The following is a 24,297-nucleotide window of genomic DNA, read 5'->3' as shown; positions in this document are numbered from 1 at the left end:
AATTGTTGGAATAAGGCATGGTATCTTCTATTTGTAACTATAGATTCAAACAGGTCATTATGGTTTCATTATCTCAAAACCTGAAACACCATCAAAGGATAGTAACATATAACTTCTGGTCAGATGTTCATAAATTTTAGAAATTATCTGAACAGTTCAACCAAGAGTGTGTGTCTTAGTGTTTATGTATCAACTATTAACAAAAATCTTACAAAAGGATGCCACAAGATCCAAGTAGCCTTTCGATTAGACATAAACTAACTTACTGATAAAGGGGAAAACATACACACAGCCTTTCCATTACGAACACTCAAACACCCACGAAGACAAGGAGCAAGCAATACAACATGGACTCCTACTGAAAAGAGAAGGACAGAGAGACAGAGAGGGGACACTTCGACCTCTAATGCCAAATTAAAGTCTAATTGTTCTCTTTGAAATATAGCACTTTACATGTAAATTATCAACAGCTGAGATTGACAACTGTTTAAATGAAAAGTAAAGTACCTATGACAGAGTAATCTGATTTTTTTGGTCCCTTATTTTTTAGTTTTATAGACAAGTTTGTTCTATGAAATGAATATGCAAAAGAAACATAAAAATAAAAATATGACAAGTTAAAATTATATTCCAAAGAAGTAACAAATTCCCTTTAACTTGCAGTTAAAAATAAAGCTGAGTGTCCACTTCAAATGTAAGATGAAGTCCCTTACTTCAAACTCCATTACATAAATGTGTTATCAGGTCTTGCACTGAACTTAAGTTAGCACACTCTTTGGCATACCAAACGCTCCTGTCTCATGGCATTGAGATTTGGTCACCACTATTTACTGTAACAACTGCATAATCAGGACAGTAACCCATTAAAAGAAACTGTCATAGTTCATGTTTTAGGGCATACCTAAGGTTTAAATAAAGTGATTCCACACAAGAATTAACATGATCCAAAACAAAGACTTTAGCTCAGTATTTTTTAAACAATCTCCACACATTAAAATATCAAATATGAAAGACAAATGTTTTTGAAAATATAGCTTAAGGCTACCATCCTTGACCCTTTAGTTGGGTTTCAGGTTAAAGTTAGCCATAATTACTAACAATTCTTTTATTAGAACAGTTCCAACTTTGAATAGAAGGTCACTAATGGTGAATTTAATATAGTGATGACAATATCAATAGTAATTCTTTGGTTTTAGCATATTCACAAAAGCAACTTTTTTAAATTTAAAACATGGTCTTCCAAATATGACTAGTTTTAAAATGGGCTTCCTGTGAAAGTAGCAGCTTCACAGTTTTAAGCATGCTTTTCAAATATTTATTTTTAACACGAATTGTACTTTTAAATTTTGAATTAATATTTGAAGGTGTTTATTGTTTAGTAACCAAACCTCAAACCACTTTACCCAGTGAGCTAATAATGCAACCAATGAATTTTTGATATGAACACAGAGAATCAAGATATGAACAGTCACACAAAAAGTTACACCAAAAGTATTGACTTTTGCCTCCGAGTATTTTAAATTTCCCAAGGCTATTTTCTTTATTGTTACTTCATTTGCTATAAATAGGAACAAAGACAGTATTTTCTACATCTGAGTCTCTCTCCTACGTCAGCATATACACAGGAATTCAAAAGCCTGGAGGTATTAATGCTGCTAAGCTCACAGCACTGAGAGGGTTCCCACAGAAACCAGAAGTGCAGCAGCAATCTGTTGATCCCACACTCCTCCCCATTACAGCAGACATGCTTTCAACTCAAATATCCAAACAGCTTTTAAAAATATATACATTTACATGTATATATTTATAAATATATGTACACAAAATCATTTCATCATTTTACACTTAAAAAACAAGAGCCACCAACTGTTTCTAATAAACCAACTAACTTATAAAGACATTTTATCCATTTATGTATATATCCCTAATAGCAATTACAATGATTTTTATAACTTCAAGAGAAAATCTCTGTGTATGTTTTTAATCCTTATTTACTGATACAAAGACAAGGAACCATTAAGAGCATACGAGCAATCAACTTCCTTACTGCTAAGGTCAAATGCCTACCTTGTTTCTCGTTGTAGATTATATTCTTACACAACAGGTCATTATGGCAAAGCACCACAGGGGAGCCCAGGTTGGACAGAATCTCCTTCATCCAAGTCATCTCCTCCTGAAGAAGCTGAGGGCTTGGGATATCACTTAGGAACCTTTCCATTTTAAAAGAAGAGTTAGAGCTTGTTTATCTAATTGATACTTCTTTCAAGTTAAAAATCTACTTCAAATGTTTCCACTGAGTAAGCATATATTCCTGAACTCAACAGATCAATGTGTTCCAAAACTTGAATAAAGAAAACCTTTATAATAATTTAAACATAAGACAGTCACCCTTTAATCCCAGCACTTCGGAAGCAGAGGCAAGTGGATCTCTGAGTTTAAAGCCAACCTAGTCTACAGAATGAGTGCCAGGACAGCCAGGGCTACACAGAGAAACCCTGTCTCAAAAAAAAAAAAAAAAAAAAAACGAAAATGCAGAGCCAAAAAGAAAAACCCTGACACTTCAGACTTGGGGGAGGAACGGTGTAAGTCGTTACCAGCCATGATGTGCCGTTCTGAGCACCTTACTTTACTGTCACTTTATACAGGTAAGGGACTGAGACACAAGGAATGCACTAAGAGGTTTAAGTGTAGTATGTAAAGTTACAGACTGAAAATACTTATTTTAAGCAACGAAAGATGAATGCAACAAAAGAGTTCGGTTTTCAAAAAATCCTAGACCAGGGTCTGAAATGGAGATGACACACTCATTGCCTAGCTATCTTAACAGCAAAGCTCTACAGTTTGCCTTAGTGCAGTGGGGAGAGAGTTTTTTTAAAGATCTTTTAACACAGATTTTAAGTACAAGGGTTAATAAAAAAGGTGCCTGGAAAAAAGTAAGAACCCAAAAGTATGGGTGTGGGTGATCTATTTGTATAAATTTGATGGAAAATAAAATGATACAAAATGAGCTATCTCCTCCAGCTTACCAAGAGCACCACACCAAGACTCAAACTGCTATTCAAGTACTCCTTGCCAAAGAGCTACCTGTTCTCTTGGTTCTTCATCCGAAGTCTATTGATGACTCCTTACTCCCCACATGGGGAGTCTACCTGGGGAGACCACCAGCACCCACACCCAGCTAATAACCTACAGTATTCCCTTTACACAGACTATGGCACAGAGCTGAGCACTTGCCAAGGGGACATGACAGGGACAGGAACCTGCTCCACTTACATTTATTCTTTGTGTGTGCATATGCATGTGACACACTGTAAATTTATAGATCGTGTGTGTGCATGTCCATGCGGGTGAGCACACTGTGAACTTTAGATAGTTTGCCTCTGTCATTTTAGAAACAGATTTCCTACACAAAGATGCAGCCTTAACACACTTTAGATAAGACATAATAAAATTTTCGATTTTTATATTAGTAATAATCACAATATTCATAATTTAAATTCTAAAGACTAATCTATAAAAATCTCATATAAAAAAATAATGAAACACTATAGGCAGTTTGAACTTGGGAGTCAAGCTGGAAAAGCTAAGATCCCAGAAAGTGAATTTTCAACCTGCGATCTGTCATTTAAATAAACACAGTAAACTAAGATAATCTACGTTTTTACAGTCCCAATATACACCTCTAGATGTTTATAGATGGAAACACTTAAAAGGTCTCTATGGTCAATCATAATTGGTACCACTGTACCCTTTCACAGTATTCTTTGTAATTATTCCTAAATATGCAGTATTTATCTCATCTCTACCCTCCCTTTAATGTTATAAGGACATTTTTTCAGGGATGGGGACCTTCAAAATGATAGGGAGGCCATTTTTGCAGTGTGTTCAGAGAGCCACAGGGTCAATGCTTTTGTTCACTTTAGTGCAGAGAGGAAAGCAAACCAGATTTTATATAGGCTTTGTGATCTTTCAGTACTTACTAAGGGCAAAGCAATGAAATACCTTAGTAATTTACCTTTTATTAATGTCTTCATCAGCAAATCCTGTGGGAATGAGAGAGAAGTATTTTCCCATCTTTAGCCATAGGTTAGATTTGGGGATCCAGCCATTGTGTGCATGAATAGCATGGATTTTAGCAAGCTGACGAGCTATTAGCCTGTTCAAAAACAAAACAGCACAAAAACGTTATAAGTGTAATAAAGCTGACCCTCACTTATCACCGTTAGTCAGGTATCACAACTGTCTCCACAACTCTGTGGCATTTCCTTCTGAGTTCTCATTGTAACAGTGACTCTGCCAGACTGGCCAGCTGCTTCTGCACTCTTGCTGCAGCGCCTCACACCAGGTTGTATGGCCAACATCCCTGCCTCCTGATGCCACCCGACAGAAATGTCCGACTTAACATCACGTCCTGTTCCTTGGCTACAAATTCCCATTGGCACACTTCCACTCATGTTAAACCCAGTTTCTCTTCTCCCTCTGAAAAATAACATCACCACAGTCAAGATTCTTATTACAGTAAGATACTACAGTAATATGATCCCAGAAGTAAAAGCTATCCTCATCAATGGTATTTCGGAAAAAAAAAAATTATCTCCACAAAAAAAATCTGATTTAATAGGCTTGGCTGGGATCTAGCCAATGAATGAGAATTTAAAAGCTTCCCTGATAACTTTAACATACAAAAATATTTGAGAATTCAAACTAAGACACAGAAAAATAAGTGTCATAAGCTTGTGACTAAACACTTTTACTAAAAGTTTCTACTACATTTATTGTTCTTGTCTGATTTTTTTGAGATGGAGTGTCCTGTACCCTAGGCGGGCCTTGGACTATGCAGCAGAGGATGTCATTAAACTTCTGACCCTTTTGTGCCACCTAATGGGACTACAGGCGAGTGCCACCATGCCCAGTTTAGCAGTGTTAGGGAACCAACCCAGGGCTTCACACATGTTCGGCAAGCACTTTACAAACTGAGCTACATCCCCAGCCCTCTATCATGAATATTCTTGAGTTTTATTCATGTGGCTTATATAATGCTGATCTTAATCCTAACTCTAACCCATTCGCATCGCCAAATTTAGGAGCACAGACTGACTCAAGCCTGTGGGAGGAACACAGCTCAGTGGTATAATACTTGCCCAGGATATATGAAGGAGCAAGATCCAAGTGTATCCATAGTATACTTTTTAAAGCAATAAAGCATAACCCTCTTTTGCTGCAGTTTTTGACTTATTTTCCATGCTAGTGACCAAACCTACACCCTCAATCTTTTCTGGGTTTTTTTTTTTTTTTTTGAGACGGACCACACACTGTTATACAGGTTGACTTAGAACTCAATTGTAACCCAGATTGGCCTTGAACTTCCTGCAATCCTGTCTCTGCCTGCTGATAAAACAGGCATGGGCCACCTTGCTCAGTTTTTGGATTTTTTTTTTTTAAGATTTATTTTTAATTATCTGTATATGTATATGCATATGTGTGGCTATGTGCCTGTGAGTGCCCAGAGGCCAGAGGCACTGTATCCCCTGGAGCTGGAGTTACAGGCAGTTGTGAGCTGCCTGATATAGGTGCTAGGAACCAAACTCAGGTCCCTCTGCAAAAGGTACATGCCTTTAACTATTGAGTCATCATCTCCAGCACCAAACAACTTTAAAAAATTATGTTTTTTGTTGTTGATGTTCATGTGTGCGTCATATGTGTGCATGTATGCATTTCAGGTGGAAGAAGTATAGACAGGCCTGGAACTTCCTATGTAGCTGAGGATGACCTCTGAACTCCTGACCTCCTGGTTCCACCTCCCAAGCACAGGTGTGCTCCATGCCAGCAAGGCATCACTCCTATTCTATTTCTTCTCTTGCTGGGTGAGGAGGTTGGGTCATCCTCACTAGCTGTTATTTGTTCTGTTCTGCTGGGTGTGGGAATTTGGCTTATCCTTCATTTCTTTCAAGTTCAGTAAAGATGAGCAGAACTTCCCATCTGTAATCCTTTTCAAAATAACTTATGGTTCAGACATTATTAGTGATTCAAACATGTCTTTTCCGATTTTTGTAGTTTCTTTTTTTCTAGTGGTTAAGAAAACCTGATAAGCACTTAAAAATGCCATAAAAGAGTTACAACACTATCTGAAATAAACTGAGTAGCAAACCAAATAGCAAATGTACTCCTTGAAACATCAACTAACTTGATTCCTATCAGGTTCTTTTGCTTTTTTGACCTCCTTTTCAAAAAACAGTCCATCAATTCAATACATCACCTACTGCAAGCCAGTTGTCACACAATACACTTGAAAGAGTCAAGTCCATGTCTGGTTTCTTTCTGAGACAGGGTTTCTCGATGTAACTGCTCTGGCTGTCCTGGAACTCACTCTGTAGACCAGGCTGGTCTCAAACTCAGAGATACACCTGCCTCTGCTTCCCAAGTGCTGGGATTACAGGCATGTGCCACCACTGCCTGGCTGATGTCTAGTTTCTACCAGTACACAATCTACCTACGTGTTAAGTACATGACTTCTCTAGTATCATTCACATATATTCTAAATGAGTAGATCTAACTAAAAGTGTAAGACCATTTTAATCAAACATAATTATAAATACCAAAATCTGCTTTGACAAACCTTTACTGAGTAAAAACTGTAATCAGCCCCTCCATCTCTATAGGTCCCATATCCATGGATCCAACCAAGCACAACCAAAATGACTGAGAAAACAAATAATCTCACCCTGTCACACCTTGCTACACACCAAGTCCTACATAATCTCCACATAACACTACTGCGTGGAATGCGGTGATGGAGCTGTCCCCATCCCGGCTGCTCTGTCTCTGTCCTCCAGACACTGCTGTCACTGTCACATGCTGTGCGCTGGACTGATCCACAATGGCGGCTCTGGACTGACCGTGGAGCTACCTTGTTCTCAGATGCAGAAGAGTAAAGCTTAACAGCTTTGGAGTGTTTGCACTCACAGAGATGACTATACTGGGAAGCACACCTGTTCTAGATGCCTATCATCTCACACAGGGACCCAACTGAGGACCCAGACTTACAACAGTGGAGAGGAGGAATCTTGAAATGAGTCTTTCAAGGACATAAAGGAACAACTATGTAAACATTCTACTCTTTCCACGAGGTTGCTCACAAAGATTACGAAGTTTCCTTAGTAAAAAAGAAACTCTAAGCAGGCTCAATGATTCTGTAATTATAACTCCTAAGGCAGTAACAGAATGGTCTACGTTCATTTCGGCTGGTCACTTTAAGTCTAACAGTGTCATGTTTTCTAAGCAGTACATACAACAAAGCCCTATTTTCCTTTATATTCTATTTTACTACATAAGGACTCAGTCACCCATCAATGGTATTTTTTCAGCATCTACTTGTATTAGCCATGTGGATCAAAAGTTAATGACTGAAATGTCTTTATACCTTAGTTCTTCATTTACTTAAGCAGGCTTAGTAACATCTATCCCTTAGGGTTGTTTTGCACCAATTTTATTAAATTAGATTTAGACACTACAAAGTTCCAATTTTAGTAAGTGCATTCTGACATTTTTAGAATTGTAATCTACCTGTTACAAATTCTATACTGCTACAAAATAAGTTTAAATAAATTTAAATCTCATAGCATCCTCTGTGAAGATTTATTTTTAATTAAAAAAAACAAGAACAAAGCTGGGAGTGATGGTGCATACCTTTAATCCCAGTACTCAGGAGGCAGAAGCAGGTAGAACTCTGTGAGTTCAAGGCCAACCTGGTCTACAGAGTGAGTTCCAGGAATTTCAGCACAGGCAAGTGATTTGGCATAAAGAAAATTTTTTCTATCTTGTTTAACAGAACTTCAGCACAGGCAAATGATCTGGCACACTTCATCTCTACTCGTTTTCACTTGAAACTGTTGAAGTACAACCCGAGGGTCCCTTTCAGGAAGGCCCCATTGTAAAGCTCTTCCTGAGACATTCCTTACCATGCCCACCCTTGTTCTCTCAGTGCAGCTGAGTCTACCTGCCAATCACCACACTGACGGCTAAAACGAGATGTCCACCTGATGACATTCTTAATAGTCTAAAGTGTTTCAACTTCTAACACAGATATTGAGAAACATAGATCAGACAAGAAAAAAAGTCTGCAGGGTGTTCAAAAACTTTCTTTCTGCAGGGGCAGGGACACAGGGTCTCATGTGGCCCAGGCTGACATCAAACTCTCTAAGTGGCTGAGGATGACCCTGAACAGACCCTCCTGGGATTACAAGTGTGGACTACCACACCCAGCTGTTAAAAACTTGTAAGAGGCCAGCAAATGGCCTGAATCTGACTCCAGAAACCCACAGTGAAGGGAGAGAACCTACTCCAGCAAGTTGTCCTCTGACCACTAAAAATGTGCTGTGGCACAAAAACACCTAAACTCATATACACACACCTCTCCCCCTCCACACACATATAAATGTAATTTTTAAATTTTTTTTAATGTATTTCCTTAGTGTATGTAATATTCTTTTCTAAGGGAAAAATTTAGAAAAGCGCCAGGCAGTGGTGGCACACACCTTTAATCCCAGCACTTGAGAGGCAGAGGCAGGCAGATCTCAGTGAGTTCAAGGTCAGCATGGTCTACACAAAGTTCCAGGATAGCCAAGACTGTTATAGAGAAACTCTGTCTCGAAAAACCAAAAAAATAAAAATTTTTTTGAAAAGGAATGACCTGAAAATGGCTGGGTTGCAGACATGCTGTGGGTCCAAAGCTTCACCTTGTATAAACTCATAGCACAGTCCATTATTAAAGGTACAATAGAGTTGAGGTGCACAGCCATGAGCCTGCAACACACGGAAACTCTTCACTTCTTCATCTCGGTCGACTAACAGTTCAGTCTTGTTGCCGTAAATTCTCACCAGAACCACATCTTCCATGGTGTCACCTACATAGCAGGCAATGAGCTTGTTTGTGATCCCATCTGTGAAGAGCTGCCAGGGAACACAGAAAAGACAGAGAAATTTAATTATACATTTATAAGGATGGGACTGAAGATAACTTGATATGTGAGTAAAATGGTAATTGGAAACACCAGAGGTTTGGGTATAGCTTAGTGTAGATGGCATACACCAGACCCTGGGCTCAATCTCCCAAACCCAGGAAAACCACAAGAAAAACACCTACTTTTTAATCATCAGAGATTCTTTTGGAGAACACGAGACCATAGCTTAGAAGTAAAGTGCTTCCTTAGCAGGTAAGTCCTTCTTTGATCCCTAGCACCACTGGGGAAAGAACCTGAGAAGCACCAGCGAGTGAGCTCACTTGCAGAAGACAGACAAGCTTGATATGCATGTATAGCAATATGACAAAGGAGGGGGAAGAAGACTCGGTGCTTAGAAGCTTAAAAAATTGATTAAAAAAATATGGCTCCAGTCAGCAAGATGGCTCAGAGGGTGAGAACATTTAACAGCACATCCTGACAGCAGAGTTCAATCCCAGAAGCTAGTAGGGAAAGGAGAGCGTACTGACAGCTGCCCCTGACCTCTGCTCATGGGTGACAGCACGTCTGTACCCACATATATACACAAAACAATATTGTTGCATGAATCCTAAATGGTCTTAATAAAAACCCAGAGCCAGATATCAGGGTGAAAGCTGAAAGACCAGAGAAGCAGAGCAAGCCACAGCCACCCCCCTCTTACCTCATCAACTACTCTACCTGAAATAGTAGCCTGAAAGGGAATGAATTCCTGTCTCCTCTCGCCTTATTCCTTTCTCTACCCAGCCATATCACTTCCTGTTTCAAGCTTCCTAGTGCTGGAATTAAATGTGTATGCCACCACTGCCTGGCTCTGTTTCTCTTTTAGACTGGATTAATCTTGTGTAGCCAGTGTGGCCTTGGACTCACAGAAATCCAGACAGATCTCTGCCTTCGAGTGCTATGATTAAAGGTGTGTGCCACCACTGCCTGACCTCTATAGCTGGCTCTGTCCTGTGATCTCCAGGTAAACTTTATTTGCTAAGAGTACAAACAAAATATCACCACAAAATATAATAAAGAGTATTGCCTCAGATGCCTAAGAAAGTCCAGGTGTGATGACTCACACTGTAATATCAGCACTCTAGGAAGATCCTGAGTTCAAGGCTAGCCTGAGCTACATAGCCAGAGTGAAAGTGTCCAGTCTTCCACCCACCCCATAATTAAAAAACATGTCAGACTGAGCAGCAATAAACACATTGTCAAGCAAGTGGCATGTGTCTCCTATCATCAGGAGCGAAGTTTGAGGGTTAGTACACTGTATCCTGGTATTGGTGTCACCACGGCAAGCAAAAAGAAGCAGCTCTTCAGAGAGAAGAGCAATGTAAGCTTCCACAGGGGCTGTCGGCCCCCGAACTCAGCAGGTACCTCCTAGCAGCAGATACAATGAACCTGCACATATCCCTGATCTCAGCTTAAAGATCTGTCACCTCCCAACAGAAAACACTTAGTAGGTTGTATCTATCCTCCTAGAAGTTGGCAAGATGATATGACATACATGCTTAAACAGCACACACAAGTACAGATGAGCCTGAAGTGGCAAGACTACCACATACAGTGACACGTTCAGCACAGGCTGTGTGGTCTGTGTAAGGATGGCAGGCCCATGGCCAATTTTTACAAGATGAGAAAGGTAGAGAAGACTGTATGAGACACTGCAAAGGCTATATAAGTAAAATAAGTGATAATAAGAAAGTTTAATGTATTAGAAAAGGACAAGTAACTACAAGTGAAGGGTATAAATTAGTGGTATACTATACATCTAACATGCAGATATGGCCTAGATTCAACCCTCCAGACATTACACTTACACACACACATATACGCGCGCGCGCGCGCACACACACACACACACACACACACACACACACACACACACACACACAGAGAGAGAGAGAGAGAGAGAGAGAGAGAGAGAGAGAGAGAGAGAGAGACTGAGACCTAGCCTTCCAGCTTAACAAGCTAGGAAAGTAAACTGAGCATGGCAGTGTGGTGCATACCTGTAAATTTCAGCACACCAGAGGTTGGCAGAAGAGATCCCAAGTTCAAGAACAGCCCAGGCTACTGATAAATGAAACAAAGACAGACTGGAAGAGAAAGAAAAACCCAGAAGCTAAAAAAAAAAGAGGGAGGGGAGGGGAAGGAAAAGAAAACAATAAAGGGAATAATGAAAACTTCTGCAAAAACGTAAAACAGATCTTACACATACATCATTAGGAACAAAGCTTTTAAATCTCCCAAGCTGATCCTAAAGCTCAGCAAGACATTGCAAAGGAAAAACAACACAAGGTCCCTTATGAACCGTCATAAGATGGGTGTGACAGCACAAGATTGTGATCCCAGAGCTCAGGAAAGTAAAGCAAAAGGACCATCATGAGTGGGAAGGCCAATCTGTGCTGACCCTGTCTCAAAAGAAAAAAGAAAAAAACAACACAAAACCAAAAATCTTAAAATTATTAATAACCAATACAGAGACATATCAAAATAATATGACATCTCAACTAAATTTGATTTACTCTAGGAATGTAAAGATGGTTTAATGTTCAAATTTTCAAAATTAATGCATATACCTCAATAACAAAATATGAATGCACTGAATATATTAAGTTTCTCTGTCTGTGTTTAAGACAAGGTCTAATGAATGTAGCCCAGGTTGGCTTTGCACTATGTGGCTGAGGATGACCTTGAACTCCATCATGCTACTTCTGTTTCATCAGTGTTGAGGTTACAGACATGTCATCATGCCTAGCTCTGTCTGGTTTTCTTATTTTTAGTTATTTCATATGCATGAATATTCTGTCTACATGTATGTCTATACACCATGTATGTGCCTAGTGACTGTAGAGACCAGAAGAGGACATCAGATCCCCTGGAACTGGAGTTACAGACGGTTGTGAGTTGCCATGTGGGTGCTGAGAACTGAACCTGGGTCCTCTGGAAGGGCAGCAAGAGCTCTGGACCACTAAGCCATCACTCTAGCCACATCTTGCTATTTTAAAGAAGGAAAATACATGTGTACACAAACATTATGTATTTGTATATAATTTATACACAGAGATGGAGCAGTCTGCATCTATGAGTTACATATCTGTGGCCTCAAACAACCTTAGATCAAAAATATCTGAAAAGAAACCACACCCACACTCAATAGACTTTGTAGGGTATCATTCCCTGCACATGACAGCATTACACTGTACTAGACATGAGTAACCTAAGTCAGTTAAAAGTAGGAGAGGAAGTCCACAGGTTAGTTACATGCAAGATCTTTACACATCTGAGGAACCCTGGAAGATCCCCATAAAAATTGGAGAGGGTGCATGAAAGGAGAAAAGCTTCGTTCCTGAAGGGCAGAAATTTTTCACTATTTCAATGGTTTGTGATTCTGAACACAACCTTGGAAATAAATGATCAATTTGTATGAAGAGAAAACCATGTCATTGGTAAAGCTGTCCTATTTATCTAAACCAGAGAGTAATGGAACCCATGGAACCCTGCGGCTATAAGTCAAATGTCTAGATCAGCAACACAAGTCCAGCCCTTACCTGGGAAAAAGGGCAGAGAGCACTGATCCTGAGCACCGAGGCTGTCCTGTCGGAACACTGCCAACTGCTAACAGATTTCAAGGTGAGCAGAATCCGGCAGTGACAGGACCAACTCCACAAGAGTTGGGTCATTGCATCTACAAAATGTTCACAGCACTGACAAAGTGCTCGCCATACAACTAAGAAAAAAACGACAAAGGCTGACTAGGAATGGACACCAAAGGCAAAGCAGGAATGGATGGGGACTTAGCCACACATAATCTGGGGCTGCTAATCTCAGAACCATCACAATGGAGAAAAACTGCACTTGGCTGACAGCTTCCTGCTATTAAGACTACTACATCTGGGAGGGAGGCATGTCACTAGAGAACAGGCAACCAAGGGTAAAGGAGCTGGGACAAGGGAAGTGATACATGTCTGAGGCCAGCCTAAGCTACACAGTCAGCTATAGGCAAGCCTGAACTACAGAGTAAGATCATTTCCATAGATATACATGGATGTGTATAACATACACATATATACGTCAGGACATTTTTCATAGTTTACAAGTCAGTTATGGCTGGGATAACGGGGAATCCAAAACTCACTACTGAAGTCTTTGACAGCTGTGACACGCCAGCATGCTGCAATATCATTCCAGGAACTTCGAGCTGGTAAAATGAATAGGATTGGCCAGATTTTGGAAAGGGACCTTCCTGTGCTGCTTCTTCTGTGCACACAATATGGAACACCCTGTCTAGGTGAAGTAGCTGAGCTGTGTACACAGGTATCAGCCGGGCTTCATAAGAATCAAATATTCAGTTGTTTACTATGGCCCACATCTTGGCAGAGTGATCAAACGCCACCCATCTTTTAAGTGCCACTGTGAAAATGCTCTGTTCATGGGGGGAACACACACAATTAGTTGACTTACTATTCCATGTAACATGGGTGGATCTCATCTAATCAGCTGAAGGGCCATGAAAACAAAAACCAACATTCCTAAAGAAATTCTGCTTCGAGACTGCACTACCAACCCACACCTGAGTTTCATGCTGCCATCTTAGGAACTACAGACCTGCCAGTTATCACATAAGCTACTTCAACAAGGGATCCAGAGATCCCCAACACATAGTTTATCATCTTTCCCATTCCAGTAAGAACTTACCCTATGGAAATACTCAGAAAATTCATCCAAATCACAAAAATACACATCTAAGTTGTCTGCTAGAATACTGTTTTAACTGCCAAAAAACTGAAACAGCTTCAACAATATTAAAGGAAAAATAAATAAATGAAAGGACAAGCCATGGATCAAATGCTTGTGATCCCAGCATTTGGGAGAGGCAAGGGAATCTTACGTTCAAGGGCAGTCTGGGCTACATAAGACCCGTCACAAGAAAACATAAAGTAAACTACACACTTAGTCACCCACCCCACCACACCCCCATTTTTTAAGAAAGGGTCTCTCTACATAGCCCTGGTTGTCCTAGAACTCACTATGTAGATCAGGCTGGCCTCAGATTCACAACCTCTGCCTCCAAAGTGTTGGGATTAAAGGCATGCACCAACCACACTTGGCAAATCACATGTTTTTTACATGATCAAATGTTTGCAGCTGAGTCGGGCAGTGGTAGCGCACGCCTTTAATCCCAGCACTTGGGAGGCAGAGCCAGGCAGATCTCTGTGAGTTCGAGGTTAGCCTGGTTTATAGAGCAAGATCCAGGACAGGCACCAAAACATCACAGAAAAACCCTGTCTCAAGGGGAAAAAAAAAGGTTTGCAGCTGTCACACATTGAGTAAATTCTTGTGAAAAGGCCAAGGGAATGACAAAATTACTCAGTGGATAAAGGTACTTGCTGCCAAGCCTGAGGACCTAAGGTCAATCCCCAGGAACCACATGATAGCAGGAAAGAACTGATATTCTTCCCTTCCCCTCATACAATAAATTCAATGTCATTGAAAGTTTTTTCTTATTGTTGTTTTATTTTTTGTTTCTGAAGACAGGGTTTCTCTGTGTAACAGCCCTGGCTGTCCTGAAACTCACTCTATAGACCAGGCTGGCCTCGAACTCAGAGATCCACCTGCCTCTGCTTCCCAAGTGCTGGGATTAAAGACCTGACACCACCGCCCAGAGGGTTTTTCCCAGAGGGTCTTTCTTTTTTTGTTTTTTAATATGAAATTGTATACATGAGTATAGAGTTTAACTCTGTAAAATGTTTGAGTAGACCACACACACACACACACACACACAAAACAAACCAGCAAAGAAAGACTAATGGTGTAGGAATGCAGGCAGTAGGCCTCCTTCCCCTACTCTCATGGTTTAACACTGGGTCTCTTTAGTGAGATGACGTATTTATGCAGACTCTTATAAAATGATATACATTGGGCTTACTATTTTCTCTAAGAGCTTCACTTGTGAAAAAGGACTAATCCAAAACAGTCCACTTTCCGGAAGAAGGGAGGAGAAAGAGGAAGTGCTGCTACCGTGGACACCACTGGAGGGAGGAAACAGAGGAAGTCTAAATTGATGGAAATATTTTATCACTTGCTCAGAGTCTGGGGTTACACAAGTAAATTTGTTTCATGAATTTTTCTCAAACTTATTTTTGAGAAAGAATCTTGCTGTGTGGCATAGGCAAGCCTTGGACTCCTGAACTCAAGCAACCTCCCCACCCTCCCATCCCCGAGTTTAACCCTATAGGTAAGCATGGCCATGTGCTAAGCTTACTTTCAATGACATATACACAAAGACACTACCTGATGAAGTATATACTTTAATGTAAATATAAAACAAGCCTCTCAGGGCAAAATACCTAATATTATATGAAGTTTTCAGATGCACCTTCTTTTGTTGCATGAGCCATGTACATGTGTGTGTGTTCACACATATGCAGGAACACATGGAGACTGATCGTGTTCCTCAGCCACTCCCCCTCTTAATTCACTGAGGCGGCGTCTCTCAACTGAACCAAGAGCTAGCCCATACAGGTAGTCTAGCTGGCTAGCTTGTCCCAGGAATCCATCTCAACCTTCCGATTGCTGGGAGCACAAGCAGGCCTACATGTGCACTCAACATTTCTACCGGCACTGGAGGTCAAAACCCCAGACCTCACACTTCCACAGCAAGCACGTTAGCCATCTTACCTGCTGAACCATCTTCCCAGCCCTGATCTTATACTATCTTGTCTTCATTTTAAAAAAATGTATTGACTTGTACCGGTGTTTTGCCTGCTGTGACTGTCTGTGCACATGTGTACCTTGTGCCCACAGGAGGCCAGAAGACAAGTTTCAGATCCTCTGAGATTAGAGTTACAGACAGCTGTGAGGTGCAGTGTGGGTGCTGGGAACCAAACACAGGACCTCTGAAAAAACAAACAAACAAAAAAAAACCATGTGCTCCTAACAGCTGAGCCATCTATCCGACTGCTCTTATCTATCTTACTGTAACTCATTTTTTTTCAAAAACCGTTTTTATAATTATCTGTCTGTGTGTATGCAGGACTCAGCAGTCCTCCCCTTCCAGCCACATGGATTCTGGGACTGAACTCAGTTCATGAAGCTTGGCAGCAAGTAAGTGCCTTCTTTACCAGCTGAGTCATCTCACCAGCCCTTAACAAAATTTGCAAACTGTAGCTGTCAGGACTTGAGACAACTCAGCAGTTAAAAGCTACTCTTCCACTGAACAACAGTTTGGTTCCCAGAACCCACACAGCTCCAGGGATGCAACACCATCTTCTGCCCTCCCCAGGTACCTGTACACACATGCCATATGCACACAGAAACATGCACACATAAATAAAATTAAATTTGTCTCAGCCACAGTATCTACTCAACATTCTATCAGTGTATGATAGTCATAGGACCCAAAATCCATCCATGGTAATCACTTATTCCCCAAGTCACATTTATCCTGCAGCCTCAGTGTGTAGGAGGCACAGAGGGCCTTGTGCTCACAGGTAAGCACTTGGGGAACCTGGAATGTGAAACACGAAGGGTTGTTCCTTAAAGGAAGGGATGCATAACCTGTTATCTACCCAGAAGGCTGGCCTGCTGTGCTTAACAGCCTAGTGACCTTGGTGCTATTGGTACAGCAGGAGACCACACCGGATCCCCGCGCCACCCCCCCCCCCCACCCCCCCCCCCACCCCCACCCCCCCCCCCCCCGCCATTACTGTAAACTTGTTTTTCTCAGTCAATCTACAGAACACATCTTTATAGGTGTCACATGTGGTCAATCTACAGAGCCCATCTTTATAGTTGTCACATGTATCAATCTATAGAGCCTATCGCTATGGATGTATCATATGTAGTTTACAAAGAGTCTGGATGAAGTCATGTCTGATCTTTATTTGGCTTACTTTGTGCTTTATTGTGCACATGGGATTGAGTTAATTATCACCAGGAAAGTTTTCACCAAATTGTCCTGTGCTTAAATAGGCATAAAATAAACTACTCAGGGTCATACTCCCGAAGTTTGACAACTCCTAGATACAATCCATCACGACCATGTGTGGTAGGAGGAAGACTTTGGGATTACAGTGCCCTGAAGCCTCTAATGGTAGCATGTGATCCGAGGAGAGGCACCTCCGCCAGGATGGAGAAATATGATGCTTTTCAAAGACTTGAGAAGGAATAACCTACCGGCACACAAATAGTTTTCTACTAAGCTGAAGTTCTCAAGTGTTGGGCAGAGTAACTTCCCAGGTTGGTGATACATACTTCGATGTGCACACAGGTATGCATGCTAGTCGGGACATAGGTAGTCCAAGGCACACCCCTCTCTGGTATTTTACTTTAAAGCCATACAAATTTTTCTCAACCAATGTTTCTCTGCACTGCAATGTGACACTTCTCTTAACAACAAAGAAGAGGGTAGAACTCACCTGCTAGAGACATTCAGTAATTTTCTGGTGTGCCTAGTGAGGCACAGATCCTAAGTGCCTTTCAGAAAAACTCCCACTTCCTCTACTCTGCCCAAACTACTTAGGGCCTAGCTTAACTGTCCTTGTGAAATATTTCTTGCTTGCCGAGAATCACATCTTTCCTTCAAAGCTTAGCTCAGGGGTTAAGGATAGCTCAAAGCACAGTGTTTGCCTAGTATGCACAAGACCACGGGTTCAATCTCCAATGCCTGGCACCCCACATACACACACCCCACAAAGGCTGAGATTGGGTTCCCCCACATCTATGAAGCATCTTCCCAATTCTCCTGGGCCTGCCTTGTACTTCAGCTCACAGCACAAAGGAGCCCAGCTAAAACAACATTATCTTTAGTTTAAACTATCAATTACTGAATTTTAGGAACTTAGGTCTTTAATCCTTTTGTGGTACCGGGGACTGACTCCGAGGCAGCACACACTAGGCAAGTACTCTACTACCCAGCTTCATACTGATCCCTGAAACATGATTCCTTCTGTTCAATCTCCCATTTACCAATGAAGGGAGTGGGAGATGAGATAGGAAATACCATACTGAAACACACTTATTTTTAGAATTTTGGATTCACTTTCCTGAGTGCTTTCTAAGATACACAGTACCTCTTATGTTGTGTTTTGCTGTTTTCATTTGGGTTTCTTTTAGGTTTTTGGGGCTAGGTCTTACCCTGTAATCCAAACTGACACGGAAGTCAAAATCCTACCACCTAGAGCTCCTATATGCTGGGATCACATCACAGGCATGTACCACCTCTCCAAACAATTCATTTTATACAGATTAAAATACTTGCCAAAGATTACAACATCATCCTCTTTCCACGACAACAGTGATGACCCAAGGAGAGGACACGGTTTGCTTACGCCAGATCACAGGTGTTAGTATCTGAGAAGTAACTAGTAATTAAGTCCCCTAACCACAGTAAATCATTACATCAAAAATGCATGGATAGTTTTTAAAAAACAAATCAACTGCACCTATCTCTCCCACCCTTGTATACATTATTTTTCTAAGATATCAAAAACAGAATAAGAAGCTAGGTGGTGGTAGTAGATACCTTTAATCCCAGGACTCGGGAGGCAGAGGCAAGCTGATCTCTGTGAGTTCAAGGCCAGCTTGGTCTACAAAGTTGAATTCCAGAACAGCCAGAACTGTTAAGACAGAGAAACCCTGTCTCAAAAAAACGGGGGGGGGGGGGGGGGGGGGGGGGGGGTGGGCCGCGCGCGCGGACAAATAGGAAACAAACAACTGAACCTGAGTAAAGGAAGAAAAATGAGCAAGGTTAAAAAAAATTTGTAAATGGAAAACCACAATAAAACCATGATGCTTCAAAGTCAGAGATTTCAAACACAGAGAAATATGGACAAGGCTGGGGGTGAAGCTTAATGGAAGAGCTGAACAGTACACACACTGAGCTCAGCAGCACAGGAGGCACAGACCTGTGTCACAGGAGGAGTTGCTTCCTTGCGTTCTTATGTCATCTTTGCATGTGAAACCATTTGAATAGTCATTCAAAAACATCACATACATATTCTGATTTGTCTCCGGCTGGGAATTTCAAAGAGCAGATGTTTTTGATTTAGGCCCTATACAGCCTGTGCTCAGCAGCATAATTATCATGAGCTAGCATTTGTTTCACCCTCACAAGCCTCAGGGGTAAGGGAATTGTTTATTGGATCCATTTTACAGCTAAGGATAATAAAGCTTAGAAAGGTTAAGAAAGCTGGCCAGAAGGCAGGTTTTGTAACTCATACCTGTAATACCAACATTTCAGAGGTTGAAGGACTGCCTTGTAAGTTCCTGTCTAGCCTGGGCAATTGAATAAGACTATCTCAAAAAGAAAAAGAACAAAACTTGAGCAGTGAAACAAGCTAATAAAGTGCAGGGCACAGACACAAACCCCATGTTCTCCATCTTCACAACAGCCAGCTCCTAGAGGAAACAATTCCCAAGCAAGTTTCCTGAGATGCTATAGCAGACAGATGTTAGGGGGGTGGTTAGGTGTGTGTCCACCACAACTACATTACGTATGAGCTCACATGTGTGTGAGGGTAGAAGCATGTGCAGGCATGACACAAGCATGTATGGAAGCCCGGAACTGACATCAGGTGTCTACTTCAATCAAGCTCCACTGTATTCATTAAACCAGGATCCCTCACTGAACCCTGAGCTGGATGAGCCTGCTTGCTCCAGGAATCCCCTCTCTCTGCCTCCAAGTGCTGGGGAAGAGATGTTCATTTCACAACCTCTGTAACTAAGATGGTCTCCCTAGCCTATCAAGCCTTTGCTAGTATATCGTTAGCTACAAGCTAAGGAAGAACTTAGAGTTGCTCAAACACTGCTCTCAGGAAGCCCTAAAGTGACCCAGTGGAACATTCAAGACACTAAGCCAGCTTTTTCAAAGGGGAAAAAAAAAAAACTGGCTGGGCATGGTAACTTGTCAATTTGTAAGGCTGAGGCAGGAAGATCTAAGAAAATAACAATAGAAAGAAAGAAAAAACAATTAAGTCTCTGATCCTTTGCAAATAACTATCCTCCAAAATGTAGATACATCAAAAGGCCACAGTCAAATGAGGGAGATGCTGCATAACAAGGAGTTCCTGCCTTTTTCTAAAACTGTAGTGTATGTGGAAGGAAATGCAAATGTGATCAGGAGAGCTCAAAGCAGTCTTCTTCTGAACCATGGCAGTTTTTTAAGAAATCAATCTTGCACAGGCATGGCTTCCCTGCCTCAATCATCACACATACACATAACCTTTCTAGGTCAAGGAGCAGTAATTCCTAAGATAAGTCCCTCCAGATCTGTCACCTACACACAGGCTCAGTTTCACTATAATACCCTCACAGGACAGCTGGAGAATGCAGGGGGAAGGGCTTTTTAGAACAAGACAGTATGAAACAAAGTATTTAGCTGGTGCTGTCTCAGAACTACTCTACCTATGCAGAAATCTAACTCCCCAAAACTCATGAAAGTCCTCCTTATAGTGTGTTTTTACTTCTAATGAGGACAGCTGCATCTAAAACCCAGTGAGTTCCAAGTGAAGACTAACTCTATCACTTGGACCACATCTAACTCTTCTTGGGTCTTGGCCTGTTTCTACATGTTTTCATATTCTACACGTTGCTATTATAGGAGTATCTCCCAGGAAAGATAAGGGTTGTCAAAAAAAAAAAAAAAGCTTCTAAAATATATTTAGAGAATATTTTTAGTATGCTTTTTTTTGGGGGGGGGTTGTGCTAAGACAGAGTCTCAAGTAGCTCATGCTGGCCTGGAACTCCTTCCTAATGTAAAGCCTTAGGAACAACCTTGAACTCCTGATCCCGTCTCCACTACATGCAGCCAAGAAATATGTTAGTTTGGGGGGGAAAAAAAACAGGTGAGGACTTGGGGGCATAGGCCAGTGGTAGAAAGCTTATGAAGTATGTACTAGGCTCCAGCTTCCATTCCCAGAAGCACACACAAAAAGGAGAGGGGGGGAACATACCAAAAAAATGCTATTATTGATTCCAGCTGACCTGAAATTAGATTTTTTTGACTACAGGATACATGCTTCCCTTTCTGAAATGAGGTACGATTATTATGTTTACAGTGCAAGGGACATAAAATTTCAAAAAGAACTATAACCATTAAGAAATACAGGCAGGCTGTAGTGACAAAAACCTTTAAGCCCAACCCTCAGGAGGCCAAGGCCAGCCTGGTCTACAGGGCCAGTTCCAGACCAGATGGAAACAACAACAACAAAAACAGAATTACTAAACAAAGCCCCAAGGCATCACTAGTTTATAATGCCCTAGTATGTGTCAAGTCCACTCTATTGAGCTGGGAGGTAAATAAATAACCATAACCTTGGCTTACTAATAATGGCTCAGCTTCTGATCCATGAGTTCTGCTTGCACAGGAGGAAATGAATTTCTAATTATCAATTCTAGAGAGGAGTGAGTGATGTCATCACTTTTAAATATACAGGTTACATATTCATATTATGAACCCAAAGATTAAAGTTAATAGTCACAACATAGGCCAGTAATAGTGGCAGAACCTACATCTCATGACAATGGGAGCCTGAATCAGGACTGCCAGTTGAATGAACAATGTAGCCACCTTGTCTCAAAAAAAAAAAAAAATTGCTACATAAAATTCATGATTTAACCTGATTTCCTGTACAACAACCAAAATAGTTTTATGTCTCCCCCCACCCTTTTTTTTTACATGTACCCTGGCTTTCCTTCACTAAACTTCACATGAACTAAGAGGTGGCACCTACCTAATATGGTTTCCTAGGCAACAATTTAAAAGAATATAGCTCAATCCAGCACACAGCACTCCATCCAATAGCTACTAGCACTATTCTACACACAAGTAAATCAAAGGAAATTCCAAGCTTCCAAGTCTCAAACTTTAAAAGTCATGCTTTAAAAATAACAGTTGCCAGCACTGTGGTTCACCAGGAAGCAGCACTGCTTTTAATTAGTAAAGTATTTTCCAGAAATAAATTTCATTAACTTTTAAAACCCTCTCAAACAAGACTACGCACTATAATCACAGTGTAACATGAGGGCTACAGACCAGCTCAGTGGCATCTGCCTACAACTCAAGAAGCCTCTGCACTCCCAGCACTGCAAAAACACACACAAATAAACATGTTTCCGTTTGAAAAGCACTTCCTTGAAGGAAATGTTAATAGTTTTCCAAGTTATATATAAAAATCATTCTGAATCCACTAGTTCCTCTATACTTAGCTAACAAGCATGCCTTAAAATTCCAAGTCTTTTGTCTAACAAGTTTTTTCCCCACAACATATGGGTCCCTTTAATCTGCTCAGAACCGCAACCGAAACTAAAACTCATGAAAGTCCCAAGTGTCAGGAACTGCTCTGAACCCTAGATACTGCTCATGTTTTAAATAAACTAAAAATAATTCAACAAAAAATTAAATTAATAAACCTTGTATAAACCCCACAATTTACTGGAGTCATCAAAATAAAGATGACTTGAATAATCCAAATAAATGTTTCCCCCATTATTGCTCAAATCTAAAACAAGCCCCAGCCGTTTAAAAAAAAAAAAAATACTAATTTGATTTTCTGTTTGTTTGCCAGAAAAAAAGGAAGTTCATCTTGGTAATTCCTAAAAAAGTGTACTGCAAAAACTAAAACCAAATCACATCAAATAAATTCTGGGTATGAGAAATCATAACTTACAAGTGTTTTGTTGTTGTTGTTTTAACCCTAGATTTTTCGGGGTTTTTCTCCTGAGAATTTTTGTCTTTAAATGCACTGGCTCACGAAAATATCCCCAGGTCACTCTAACCTAAGGCATTAATTTTACTAAGACTTCACAAATTTAGAAACACCGACTCAAGCCTTCAAATAAACGTACAGAACAGCGTTCCCTAGCATCCTTGGTGTGGGCAGCAGGTCCACGGTCACTCCGCTTTGGAATGGAGTTCTCCCTCGGCTCGGAGGATGCGGGAAGATCCCAGGCTGGATAAGGCGGGGATGGGAGGGAAGCGCAGGGGAGGGAGGGCAGCGCCGTGAGGACCGCGGGAGGCGGCTGGGCAGCGGGGTCTGGGGAGGAGGAGGAGAGGAAGGAACCCTCATGACAAGGGCAGGCAGGGGCAGCCATCCCCCGGGCCGGCGTCGCTGACGCGGCGGCTTCGGGAAGGAAACGCGGTACCCGCCCGGCCTCACCTGCAGGGTCACCTCGCGGGGGTCCCAGTGCGGCCGCAGGTGCCGCAGCAGGCTCAGGGCGCCGTCGCGGCAGCGCTGCTCCTCCTGGTCCTGCACCGTCACGTCGAGCTTCGGCACCTCGGGCGAGCCGGGCGGGACGTGGATGTAATTGGCCATGGCCCAGGCGACGGCGGACACGACCACGACGACCACGGCGACGGCGACCACGAGCGCGGCGGGCGCCGGCAGGCTGCTGGACCCTTCCGTCCCGGGGCGCCCTCGGCGGAGGGCTGCGGCCGCTCGGACGCACGGGCGGGCGGCGGGGGCGACGGGGCGGACGGCAGGGGTGCGCAGTGCAGCGACGCGGACGATCGGCCGCTCTCGGGAAGATGCCTCAGTGCTCTCGACCGCGGGCAGCCGCGGAGCATGCCGGGACTGGCCTGACGCTGGCGTCACGCCGGGGGCGGAGCCTCGGCTGCGTCAGGCGGCCGGCGGGGTGGCGAACCCCGCGGCACAATGGGCGGGCCGCGGGGCTCTCGGGGATTGGGGTCTCGGGGAGCGCGCACTGCCAGGCGCTCCGCTACTGTGGGGCAGGCTGGGCTTCTGCACCCGAAGGAGCCCGAATGTTGCCGAGCCCTGCCGGAGCGCTCACGAGCCTTGCCGAACTCTGCCGAGCCCTGCCGGAGCGCTAACGAGCCTTGCCCGAGCCCTCCCGGGGTCCTGCCGAACTCAGCCCCGAGCCCTGCCCGAGTTCTGTCGAGCTTTGCCGAGCCCTGCCGAACTCTACTGATGCCCTGTGGAGCGGTACCCAGCCCTGTCAGGCGTTAATAGAGCGACACCTTTCTAGATCAATAGGGTCCTGGGCTCTGGCCTTACTTAGGGCTGAGGTTTTTAGGGGGTGCAGAAGGCATGTCCTGAAATAACCCTAAATTTAGGCTGTGAGCTTGGCCACAATCCGGCCAAGCTGGATTAATTTGTTCGTCTTATTCCTGAAGCTGTGTACACGAAACCCACATGCTAGGTTTAGCAACCAAATTCCCTGGCGGTACATAGAGATCACAGTATGTAGGATAGCTTTAAGTAAAATAAGAGTAAACCGACGATGGTGGTGTGATGACGTACACCTGTTATCCTAGCTCCCAGAAGGCTAAGGCAGGAGGATTGCCACGAGT

At 42.3% G+C, this 24,297-nt stretch overlaps 1 protein-coding gene across 1 annotated transcript in view; it reads right to left on the bottom strand.

The window, feature by feature from the left end:
* The window catches only part of Etnk1 (ethanolamine kinase 1), a 44,877-nt gene extending 21,317 nt beyond the window's left edge, over positions 1-23,560 (bottom strand). The window contains exons 1-4 of the mRNA XM_052718960.1: positions 23,147-23,560; positions 8,690-8,949; positions 4,016-4,156; positions 2,068-2,210 (exon numbers count right to left, since the gene is read on the bottom strand). Coding sequence (XP_052574920.1) covers positions 2,068-2,210; positions 4,016-4,156; positions 8,690-8,949; positions 23,147-23,302 — 700 coding nt within the window. The 5' untranslated portion in view covers positions 23,303-23,560. The remainder of the gene's footprint in view (positions 1-2,067; positions 2,211-4,015; positions 4,157-8,689; positions 8,950-23,146) is intronic.
* Positions 23,561-24,297: the final 737 nt, after the last annotated feature.

The sequence above is a fragment of the Peromyscus californicus genome, unplaced genomic scaffold (genome assembly GCF_007827085.1).
Source record: "Peromyscus californicus insignis strain IS unplaced genomic scaffold, ASM782708v3 Scaffold_6__1_contigs__length_162567912, whole genome shotgun sequence".
NCBI classification, from domain to species: domain Eukaryota; kingdom Metazoa; phylum Chordata; class Mammalia; order Rodentia; family Cricetidae; genus Peromyscus; species Peromyscus californicus.
This window is presented reverse-complemented; position numbering and strand designations above follow the sequence as displayed.